Raw genomic sequence first — 12406 nt, forward strand, 5'->3', positions numbered from 1 at the left:
GAGTAGGGCAGCTGAATGACCAGGCCTCTCAGAGGTCTCATTCATAGAGTTACCGTGCAAACAACAGCAGCAAATCTCTGAGCCATGCTATGTCTTAAAAGGTAGTCCTTGGTTTCCTGAGTGGAAAGAAGTGCAATGTAGTAATGCTGATTCAACCAGCTATATTAAATTGCCATCAAGTCTGCTTGAATTTATGGCAACACTATGAATGAGAGACCTCCAGGAGGTCTTGTCATCAGCTGCCCTGCTCAGGTCTTGCAAACATCGGGTCATGGCTGCCTTGACAGAATAAGACTGTTTCTTCCTATTTTCATATCCGCCAACTCTTTTTGTTAAAATAAATAAATAAAATGCATGGTCTAGTTTCCCTCATTAATTATTTTGCTTAATGAGATCACATACACAAAAAGAGTCTTCTGGCAACTTAAACTGAACAGGGTATGCTAGTGATCTCTTTCCCCCATCCCCTTTTCCTCTTTCCATCACCTATCCCCACCGCCCCACTGCAGTGATTTTGAAAATGGGTAGAAAAAGATAGGGACAGGCTGTTGCCCTTCCTCTTTTCCACACATGTGAGTGTATACACACACACACACACACACACACACACACACACACACACACACACACACACCATTGCAGATCCAACTGAAATGTATAGAAGAGGGGTAAAGGGGTGGGAGGAGAAAAGGATATGTCTGGCAGACTAGAAAGTATCATTAAAAAAAACATATCCTGCTGGTAGGAATGAAAAGACTCGGGAAAGTGTGTGTGTGTGGGGGAGAACCTAAAACATCCTGGCACTACCAATGAATTGTCTAGGTAACAGGGGTAGAAACCACGATCTGCCATGAGCTCAGTAACTTTTTAAAGATGTGTTTACTTACAAACATACAAGCAGAGCCTATTAGTAAACAGCCTACAACGTAACAGCCACCACAATAGCCAGTGTGGTGTAGGTTTTGAGAGTTGGAGAACTCTGGAGAAAAAGGTTAGAATCCCTACTTGGCTATGGAAGATCAGTGGGTGATCTTGGGGAAGTCACATTCTCAGCCTCAGAGGATGGCAAAGGCAAAACTCCCCCTGAACAAATCTTGCCAAGAAAATCTCTTGGTGGGATTACCTTAGGGTCACCATAAGTCAGAAACAACTTGAAGGCACACAAGAGCAACAAAAATTGCTGCCCATGCCTCAAATTCTTAGAGAACAGTAGCATTCTAAGCATGTTTTAGTATGAATCTTAAAATCCTTCTCTCCAAATCAAAACTGCAAAAATGCTGTCATTCTATCCCTTGCTCAAACTCTGATGGATATTACCACTTAAAGGCTAGAATCATCAAGTAACATTCAACTCTTTGTTAAGGCTCTGATTGCTCTAAAGGTAAAAGGTGAATTTTCATGCTTATCAAAATTTCCAGCTCATGCCATCATTACAAAAAGCCTTACCTGTCTTCTCTGTGTTGCTTTTGCTGGCTACAGTTTTCATCATCTTCTCACTAATTGGGGGGAAAGGAAAACCATTATGCATGTATGTTCATCTGTAATTCAATGGTCAGTCATTCTCTTTATAATCATGATCTACATTATTTTACAAGACCAGGCCTCCAGATTACAGATTGCATTTAAATTTAATTGATAGGTTAAATTCTAGAATCTCAAAATAATGCCTTCATTTGAACAACAAAAAAATCCATCACAAAATAATGGCATTTGAGCACACGATTGATTGCAATGGCACCAGGAAGAATATGGCTAAATTTCAATGAGTTATCATCAGTTTTCCCCTTGCTCAAGTCAAAATTCAAACCTTAAAAAAAAGAAAAAAGAAAATGTATCTGAATCTGAATCAATCTTGTCCCAAATGAAATCAATGACAACAACTTCCATTGGCATTCTGCTCTAAGATATTATCCCCCTGTGGTGATCAATGAAATAATTACAGAGAAACAGATTTAATGAATTTTTAAATTGTTTTTGTTTTTTTTACCTAGAAGCATCTTTGCTATTACTTGTATTTGGCCCTTTTAAAAGCGCAGACTGAACAAGACCAGTTAAACTGGCAATCTGTTTTTCCATGGCTTGCATCCTCTCTCTGTAAGACAAGAGAATTGTTTGTTAAAGCCAAATGTATTTACCTTAAAGACTTTATTTTTTTGTTCTAGGAGAATGTGGATCATGGGAGTAGAAAGACACCGTGGAATTCATTCAGTGGCTCCTGAACATCAGTTTGAATGTACGTTAAGACCGACCACATCATGCCTTTCAAAACAACAACCCTCAGACCAAAGTGTTACATGACTGTAACAAATATAGATTATAAAGGACTACTACTTTTTTCTACTTTCTCATCTCTTTATTGTTCTGGGCCTTCAAGTCTTCTGTCACTTATGGTGACCCTATGACAAGGTTTTCTTGGCAAGATTTGTTGGGATGGGGGTTACCATTGCCTCTCTGAGGCTGAGAGACCAGTGGGTTTCTATGGATGAGCGGGGATTCAGATCCTGGTGTCCAGTGGGGTATCCCAACACGCAGATCACTACACCATGCTAGTTCTCTTTTCTGATCTCCACTTACTTCTATTCTGACTTAAGCCTTCCTTTCTGTATTCTATTCTGCTTTGATTATTTCATCTCATTATCAGCTGAGTCAGAGTCTCTTTGAAAGAGTCCTCTCATATTAACAACTCTACCATTCTTACCACGTTTATGTATTGTTTATCTATACTCAACCCAAAATGTTTAAATTATCTGTCTTCATCCCTTTGGGTTTACTTCCATAATAACTATCATTCTCCATTCCATGTAGAGTTACCATGTTTCAGGCTCTCAATTCTCAGCATCTAATTTGTTTATAGTCCTCCCTTAGCTTTTGCAGGGATTGGGGTGGAAAAATTGTGAATATTACCAGCTTGGTAGATGAAGGGAATGCTGTGGATATAGTATATCTTGATTTCACTAAGGCCTTTGACAAGGTTTCCCATGACATTCTTGCAAACAAGCTTGTAAAATGTGGGCTAGACAAAGGAACTATTAAATGGATCTGTAATTGGTTGACCGGCCGAACCCAAAGGGTGCTCAACAATGGCTCCTTTTCATCCTGGAGAGAAGTGACCAGTGGGGTCCCACAGGGCTCTGTCCTGGGCCCAGTGCTATTCAACATCTTTATCAATGACCTGGATGACAGAATTGGAAGCATACTTATCAAATTTGCAGATGATACCAAATTAGGGGGAATAGCTAATACCCCAGAGGACAGGATCAAGATTCAAAATGACCTGAATAGACTAGAAAGCTGGGCCAAAGCTAACAAAATGAAATTCAACACGGAGAAATGTAAGGTATTGCACTTAGGCGGAAAAATAAAATGCACAAATATAGGATGGGTGACACCTGGCTGAATGAAACTACGTGTGAAAGGGATCTAGGAGTCCAAGTAGACCACAAGTTGAACATGAGTGAACAGTGTGATGCGGCAGCTAAAAAGGCCAATGCTATTTTAGGCTGCATCAATAAAAGTATAGTGTCTAGATCAAGAGAAGTAATAGTGCCACTGTATTCTGCTTTGGTCAGTCCCCACCTAGAATATTGTGTCCAGTTCTGGGCGCCACAATTCAGAAAGGACATTGAGAAACTGGAGCGTGTCCAAAGGAGGGTGACAAAAATGTTGAAGGGTCCGGAAACCATGCCCTATGAGGAACGACTTAGGGAGCTGGGGATGTTTAGCCTAGAGAAAAGAAGGTTAAGAGGTGATATGATAGCCCTGTTTAAATATTTGAAAGGATGTCATATTGAAGAGGGAGCAAGCTTGTTTTCTGCTGCTCCAGAGAACGGGACCCGGAACAATGGATGCAAGCTACAGGAAAAGAGATTCCACCTGAACATTAGGAGGAACTTCCTGACAGTTAGGGCTGTTCGACAATGGAATGCACTCCCTCGGAGGGTGATAGAGTCTCCTTCCTTGGAGGTCTTTAAACAGAGGCTGGATGGCCATCTGTCAGGGATGCTTTGATTTGGATTTCCTGCATGGCAGGGGGTTGGACTGGATGGCCCTAGTGGTCTCTTCCAACTCTACGATTCTATGATTCTATGATTCTAAGCCCCCTCCCCACCAAACATGTATGCAACAGTCTTTGCTGCTGCAAAATCTTGTGCAGTGTCATCATCCTTTTCCTCACTTTCCTCTGCCTCCTCTCCATCTCCTTTCCAGGTCCATGCCTTCCTTTCATGCCTTAGTACCATGATGCCTCCACCTCACTCCCTGGCCACTTCAGCCCCCCTCTCATCCATCTGCCACCACTTCCACTTTTCAGTCACCCTCCTCCTCCCCTTCCCTCATTTGGAGCTGTTTTGGGAGTTCTCTTGTCATTGCAGTTTTCATATGAGCGGGATCACTTCTTTGCTCACTGGCCAGGTCAGCTGGATAGACATGGAAGAGAATGTAGATGCTTGCATAGGAGTCCTGGTGGTGGTAGTGGCAGAGTCTGCTACTGTGTGCCCAGGATTTCTTTTGACAATGCAAAATACCTGCCCCGCTCCCCTGGCTGGCCTTTCATGTCAAACTTGGGAGGGCAAAGTTCTCCCCATCCTTCTGCTGTAACCCAGCCATGCCTGCCTCCACTGGAACCATGGGAAGAATTCCGCTGTTGATATTCAGCCTACAGAACTCTCACTTGGAGTTACAACAAAAGGTGCAGGGGATCTTCACCCACTCCAGCTTGACTGGGAAGGAAGAAAGAAAGGGAAGGGAGTTTCATCACTGGGATTCCCTTTCATCCCATGGGGCCTTCCTTCTTGCTCCTCCTCTGTGCTAGCCCCTCAGAGAAGGTCGCCTCCTCAGCAACCTCATTTCTCTCCTAGACAAATGGGCAATGAAGTGTCTGTGGAAACCAGTAAAGCCGAACTCAAGCAGGCACATGTCTTTGTGTCAATGCTTCTCTTGGGTCTGATCAAAAGCATTTTTTCAGCCAAGCTAATTCCTGCTCGTCCAAGTAATCATGCATCTAAAGTTATTTCCTAAATGACCCAAGCCTCATCTTGTCTTCACCTCCATTGCCACTTTGTTCCTTTACACCTCTATGTTTCTTTCTTCAGCTATCAATTGCTGAACTCTCTCACCCTTTGGGGTAATTCTGATAGTTTATTTAAGTCAGTGATAGATGCAGAAAGGCTTCAAGTTATGTACTCTGCCGCCAAACAGGTCAGCAATTGCTCTAACATTAACCCTTGTTGACAAAGATGTTGAAATAAACTACCCCTCCATTTCCATGAGCTACGTGTGCCCTTGTGAATCTATTTATAGTGTGCACTTATTCTGTGGTCCAAAGCACAAATTGGTTTTCACTGTTCAGTAAAAAATGTTTATTGCAGAATAAAACATCACACTATAAAAAGAGCACTGAAATGATGCTACTTTAGACTTGATGGCGGGACCAGAGGGGAAAATACTCAAGTGGTAGTCACAGTAGATGCTATCATGCAAAGTAAATTGGACTGCCAGATATTTTCAGGGCAAATGAAGCTGCCTTCCATGAAGTTATGTCTATTGAGCCCAAGACCATCTATTCTTACTATCTCAACCACTCTCAAAGTTCCAGGCAGGGGAAGATATTTGCCAGCTTTGCCACCTAAAAGCCTTTCACTGGTTACATCAAAGACTGGAGAGTGTTCCCTAGTTCAACCCCCTCTCAGCCCAAATCTCACTATTAGCATGAACCATTCATTAACTCTCACCTTAACCTAAGTCACAGAGCTCTTGTGTGTATAAATTGAGAAAGAGCAACAATGAATGCCATTTTTCAGTTTCTTGAGGAAAAGGGGGCAGGATATACATACAATAAATGGATGGATGGGATTTTATGCATGGCCTCTCCCTGAGGTCAGAGTAGATGCTGCTCAGAGCGGAGTCTTTGGAAAATGTCTAACCTGTTATCATTTAGTGTAGCAGGGATGGTTACCCAGATGATGATATTATTATTCTTGTCTTCGTCATCATCATCTTGCATTTCTCCCAAAAATTGGAATTTAAGATAGTAGGCGTCTATCTCATCCCTGCTTCCTGAAATACTTTCAGATGGGCATGCCAGGCACTCCAGATGGTTTAGATTACAGCACCCATGATATGTGACCACTGGTCATGGTGGCTGTGGTTTAAAAAATAAGGTAAATGTTTGGCAAACTAAACATTCCCAAAAAGAACAATTATCTTCAGACAAGATAACTTGTCAGAAAGTCATCAAACCCCATGCAATCAGTTAAGAGTGAGACAAACCTTTAAAAAATAAATCCAGTACCATCAATAATCCACCAAACAGTGATACCTTTATTGGATCAACCAAAATGCACAATACAGATGTTGCAAAAAGAACTGAAGATGTTCGTGATAGGCCTACATTTTGATGTTTTTGTTCTCAGTTCAGATGGTATGGAGGGTGACAAGGAAGTATTGTATCTTTTTGTGTTGCAAATGGATGTTAAATTTCCTGGACTCTGAGAATCTCCCAGTAGCCACATGGCCAGAAGGAGGAGGTGTCTGCCTGCAAGAAATACCCCTCCATATCATCTGAACTGAGAACAAAAACAGCAGAATGCAGACCTATGACTAACATTTTCAATTTTGTCTCATGTATGGTTTTTAACACCTTGCCTGATGAAGAAGCCAGTGGAGCTTCAAAAGCTTGCAACACGTATATTGTGCAGTTTGGTTGGTCCAATAAAGGTATCACTGGTGGATTTTTGATGTTAATGGATTTGCTATATGACTAACACAACTATTAAAATTTAAAAATAAGGATTTGCAACAGGAGTGAACAATTACAGAGGGGGTGGGAGCCACTCTCCCCATGCCCCTCCAGCAGACCACACTGCTATGGCTTTGGGAGCCTCAGGAGGCACATTTTGAGACCCCACTGGCCACATGCAACTTTCAGCCCTCATTCCCAACCCCCTTGATTTGTTGCTGTTGTTAACTATCCACAAGTTGACGTAGATCTCTGTCAACCCTGTGAATGAGGCATCTCCAAGACACCCTATCCTCAGCAACCCTGCTCAGTTCCTGCAGAGCCAGGGCTGTCTCCTCTTTGATTGATTCTATGCACTTGGTGTGTGGTCTTCCTCTCTTTCTGCTGTCCTCTGTCTTTCCCAGCATTATCATCTTTTTTAGTGAGTCATGCCCTCTCATGATGTCACCAAAGTACAACAGTCTCAATTTAGTCAACTTGATTTTCAGGGAAAGTTCAAATCAGATTTGCCCTTGTACCCATTTGTTTGTCTTATTAGCTGTCCTCTGTATCCACAGAATTCTTCTCCAACACCACATCTCAAACGAGTTGATTTTCTTTCTGTCTGCTTTCTCCAATGTCCAACTCTCGAGTGATAGGAAGTACAATGGCATGAACAATCTTCACTATAATGTTCAGTTCACCTAAATCCAGAACAGTTGGCTGGGGAAGGCTGCTAACTCTGGGCTCAACCCCCTCACCCAACTGAACCAGTACAAGGTGCTGATCACAATCCTTTAAGACCTTCTCTGGCTAGGGCAGTGCCTGTTCTTTTATGGGCCTCTTTGTATGAGATCCATCTGGCCAAGAAATGAGATCCTGGAAGGACTGGGAGCAGAACATTTGGGGAGTGGCCTTACAAAAGGGACTCACCTTAATCCAGACTCTCTGAATCTGCAGGAAAAGCACTAAATTGTCAGAGACAATTCCAAATTGCAGGAGAAAGGGGTGCTCCACTACCTTGACTGCCTGCCAAGAAAGCCTGGAGCTGGCAACAGCAGCAGAAAGGAGCAAAAGCAGCAAATTCACACCCTCCCTTGGAGGTTTCTCCCAACTGTATTAAAACAGACTATCCTCAAGCAGCATAGCATGCCGGAGCAAAGCTGAATGTGTGTTGAACACAATTCCACACTTCCTAATCCTGTTCCAAGACATTCTTCCTTTTGCCAGTTGTTTCTCAAAAGATGCCTATTGGCCATTTTAAAGAAGCAGAACAGATACAATCCTGCCCCAGCTCCATCCCCCTGAGCCCTGTAACAGCAGGGTGCTAAAAGTCTTCCTATGGATGTTGGCAGATATTCTTTCTGATGGTTCAAGTCAGGCTCAGAACACAGAACAAGCCTTTTCCTGTCTTCTAACTAGCCATAGGTCATTTGGAATAGGACATTACACTCTGGTAAATTGATCTCCACCTCTCACTTTGAAATGATCTGAGCACTGGCTTGTATGTTTTTTTTCCCTTTTCCAGAGGCCTTTCTTTTTTATGTATGTATTAAAGAGGGGACACGTCATGCCTGCTGCAGGCATAAACTAGAATGTCAGTCATAAAATCTTCCATTCAAGTTCACATGCTTCATTAGCCTGTGTATGTGCAGACTTTCTATTAAATATAGACAGATGATGTGTCTGGGAGAGAGCTTGCAACCTGGAGTACTGTACTAGTACTCCTGCATTTGGATTATTAAAGAGGCTTTCCAATTATTTTTATGCTATAATAAAAAGAAAAGAGAGAGAGAGAGCATGGCTTAGAGATAGAGGACATATTTTGCAAATAAAATTCACATTGGAGATAGAGCAGAATTTAGGAATGGAAAAAGGGCAGACTAGAAAGGTTTGGGAAACCTGGACCAACTGCCAACTGAGCCAGACTCCCTTCTGAAACTCCCTTTATTTCAGCTTGTCAGCAAGCTTCTACACCATTGATTTATCTCCCTCCTTCTAGCTCAGAATTATCCTATAAAGAGTTCCAATTTCAATCCCTAGCAGTTTTGGTTTAAAGGCATTTGGTAGCCTGTGACCCTGGAAAGTCAACCCTAATTAGGAAAATAATCATGCAATAAAAAGTAAAATTGCCACCAAATTCAGCAGGTATGTGGGATAAAGCTTGAAACCCAATGCACAGTTAATGTCATTGACTTCAACCTGTGTGTGAAAACTCACATATCCTTCCCCCCCTTTCTATTATCCACAGAAAATCTAGGAGACAACAGTAACTGTGGTTTCTTCTATATCAGTTTCATGTTTTTAACAGCATATGCCAGGGAAAGCAGGGGAAGTCTGGGGTTTAGTAAATAGTATGACAGTCAAACATTCTGAGGTTTTGTAAATGTTGTGAGGGTCAAACATGAAAGGGCATGTGTATTCCCTAGGATTAACACTGTTTTTTCCACAATCAAACTAGCAATTTAAATCCTTGTTTATTTTCTAGCGACCAATTGCAAAACAAACCCCCTTAAATACAAGATACATATTTAGTAACATCACATACTATGGCAAACAGACATCTTTTACTATTTGGGGGAGAATCACTGTATACAATATGATATATGTATTATCTAGTTTGACCCAGAGAATATTGCATAATGCATCTTTGCCAAAGCTGAGCATATGTGGGATTAGGAGTGAAGAAAAATTCTGTCTGGAGCTCTTTTCTTTCTTTTCTTTTTTTAAAGGGCAAATGATCTAATTCACATTTCTCATATTAATATGCAGTTATCCTTTGAATCATGCAGTACTCCAACTTTTGCAGAATAGGTTTACACTTTAAAACTGGGTATCAAAGTGCATATACATTAGGAGGAATGGTATGAAAAGATGTGGGTGTTAGTTATAGATATCTGCTGAAGTGGGCCATAGTCGCAAAAGTTCATGATATGACATAATATACAATTGGCCCTCCTTATCAACATTTTTTTATTGTATTAAAAATACATTTAAAAAGTATAAATTCTACATAGCAAACCTTGATTTTGCCATTTTATAGAAAGGACACAATTTTTGTTATGCCATTATATTTAATGGGATTTGAGCATCCATGGATTTTGTTATCCACAGGGAATCCTGGGACCAAATCCCTGCAGATAACAAGGATCCACTGTATTTGTTTGTTTCTAAGGTGTCATAGGCCTTATTGTTTTTGCTAAATCATAGTTTGATAGTTTGAGTAGAGATAGGAATCCTATGGCCCTTGGGATGTAGGTGAGTCTCTCCTGGCCCATTAGATGGTTCTGTTCCCTCTGATGAAAATAATTCTAGTTAATGAAGAAGAGTTACTACTTCTGGAAGCCTACAGCAGTGGTCACTCTCTTTTAAAACAAAATCCAGCCCTCCCCACTTACTAACCAGTTTTGTTAAACCTAGGAGACAACTTCTGACTAATTCTAGTTTCACATTTTAGATTGCAACACCCTTCAGCAGGTTCTGCAGGCTGATGTGGCCTCTGAATGCAAGGAGTTGGTTCATTCTTGCAATTGACCAATAAGCCATCAGAGTATTGAGCTCCCACTCATTTCCCTTATCCTCTGCTCCTTGACTGCAAAAATATACGATCTAAAGCTTGTGCTTTCTCTACACAACTAGCCAGTTTCCCATGTTGTCCATCTCAGGGAGCTATGATTTGTTCTAACTATAGGTTTGATAACAAACCACAGGATCAAAACATGATTTGATCCTGGTTTGTTTTAAGTAATTATAAATGTCCTGGAAGTATGACATCACTTCAACTGCTGTGAAACAACTACAGTGAGTTCTTGGTATCCACTGGGGGTTGATTCCAAGACCTCACCATGGATATCAAAATCTGTGGAGTATCAAGTCCCATTATAAACCACAGCATGGTACAACAGTGTCTGTTAAATGAAATGGCAAAGGCAAGGTTTGCTTTTTGGAAAAATTGTGTGCGTTAATATTTTCTAGCCATGGATGGTTGGATCTGTGGATGCAGGATCTGTGGATACGGATCATCTTCAAGAGGAAATCAGGGAAGGTGGTAACTTTCATGTCAGTAAGACAGTGAATCTGTTCTGGGTTTGAGGTTGAAATTTAAAGAACTATCCAAGATAATTAATCTTCTTTAGAGATAGGTTCTGAGCAGATTCACTACCTCCAGAATAGATTCACTACCTCACTGACATGGAAGCCACCAGATGACATGCGAAGAAACTCTTCCTCTATAAACTCCTTCAACAGAAACAGGCAAGCAGAGGCCCTAAATGATATATTTGTTGTTAACTGGTATAAATTCAGAACATTAAATGTTTCAGTAATCTCAATCCTATATGTTCTGCACACATATATAAAGAGTCAATGTGCTTCTTCTGTATGCATATGGGTGTATTTATCTGGGGAAGCATTCCCACATGTGATTCCCACACTTATTGTCTGAAATGCTACCTACTACCAACAAATACAACCCATGAGGCATCCTCTTGTCAGTTAAGCTCTTAGCTTTGAAGGGACTGACAATCTATGGAAGAGCAAGAACTAGCTGCACAGTATGGGGCCACTTTGAATTTGCTATTTTTAAACCACTCCAAACCAAATTACTTCTACGTTTTTGTGAAATTAAAGTTAAGGCTTTGGAAATAGTATAAACATTTCCTGGGTTAGACAATAGATTAATTTGTGGAAATGGTTTCTAACACTCCAAAGAAATCTCTTTAAGTATCCCCATAGCCACAGAAAATTATTTTAAAATAAAAAACAAAAACACAGTTTATAAGATAATAGCTGTATAGTTTTACTGATACAACCAAGGTTGCATTTGAACCACAAGTTTCTGTATTTAGAGGCATCGTTTATTTATCACTGTCAGTCAAACCATTCAAGACTTTAAAGTGAACATTTACAAGGCTTATTTTAAAGCTCATCAGCAGCTTAGAAATTAATAACAGATTCAACTTCTGGTATCTGAGGAGCTAGGCTTTGTTTAGGAATGAGTTGGGGCTGGTGCAGGGAGGGCATAACAGAGAAACAAGTGATTATCATGGTTATTTCTAGATGAAATGCACAATGTATCTGAGGTTACAAATATAATTTCTTCTACTCCATAAAATAATTAATCCCTCTATAATTTTGTAATAACGATTTATTAATTTGGATTTAACTATTAGGCAAGGAAAGTGGCAGTCACCCAGAGGGTCAAAGTAGGAGTTAATCAGATCAACTGATGATTTCTTGGTGGGAAGAAGTAAAACTGCAATTAAACCAAGCCTAAATTTTATTACTACAACCCAGAATTCTCTGTGTCCTCAGAATCAGGAGTTACTACATAGCAAATCCCATGTGACCACTTACAGTAAAGCTATCTGATACTGTCCCTCAATCTGACCATCATAACGGAGGCCACCAGGCCACTGTTTTATGTCCCAGACTATACTGTTGACTCTCTGTTTCCCATCTGTCTCAGATATCTATCTGGGGAAGAGTCAGGGCTTGAAAACCTATGTTTTAAAAGTAGGTTTTTTTTTTTTTTTTTTTTTTGCTTGTTATTCTTTACTGGAGGAATGGGGTGGCAGAATGTCTTGTTATTACTATTCATTATTTTAAAAGTGACTAAATAACATATGTAATGCTATTCTTAAAGTTACTTTTAAAATACATTCAAGGCCACGAAAATGGAGAAAGTCCCTC

The 12406-nt window shown here is 40.6% G+C and overlaps 1 protein-coding gene across 1 annotated transcript in view; it reads right to left on the minus strand.

Moving 5' to 3' along the window:
• The window catches only part of KIAA1217 (KIAA1217 ortholog), a 504546-nt gene that overhangs the window by 42553 nt on the left and 449587 nt on the right, over positions 1-12406 (minus strand). The window contains 2 exon segments of the mRNA XM_042471784.1: positions 1447-1496; positions 1988-2092. Of these exon segments, the coding sequence (XP_042327718.1) occupies positions 1447-1496; positions 1988-2092 (155 nt within the window).

Source organism: Sceloporus undulatus, chromosome 6 (assembly GCF_019175285.1).
Source record: "Sceloporus undulatus isolate JIND9_A2432 ecotype Alabama chromosome 6, SceUnd_v1.1, whole genome shotgun sequence".
Taxonomy (NCBI): domain Eukaryota; kingdom Metazoa; phylum Chordata; class Lepidosauria; order Squamata; family Phrynosomatidae; genus Sceloporus; species Sceloporus undulatus.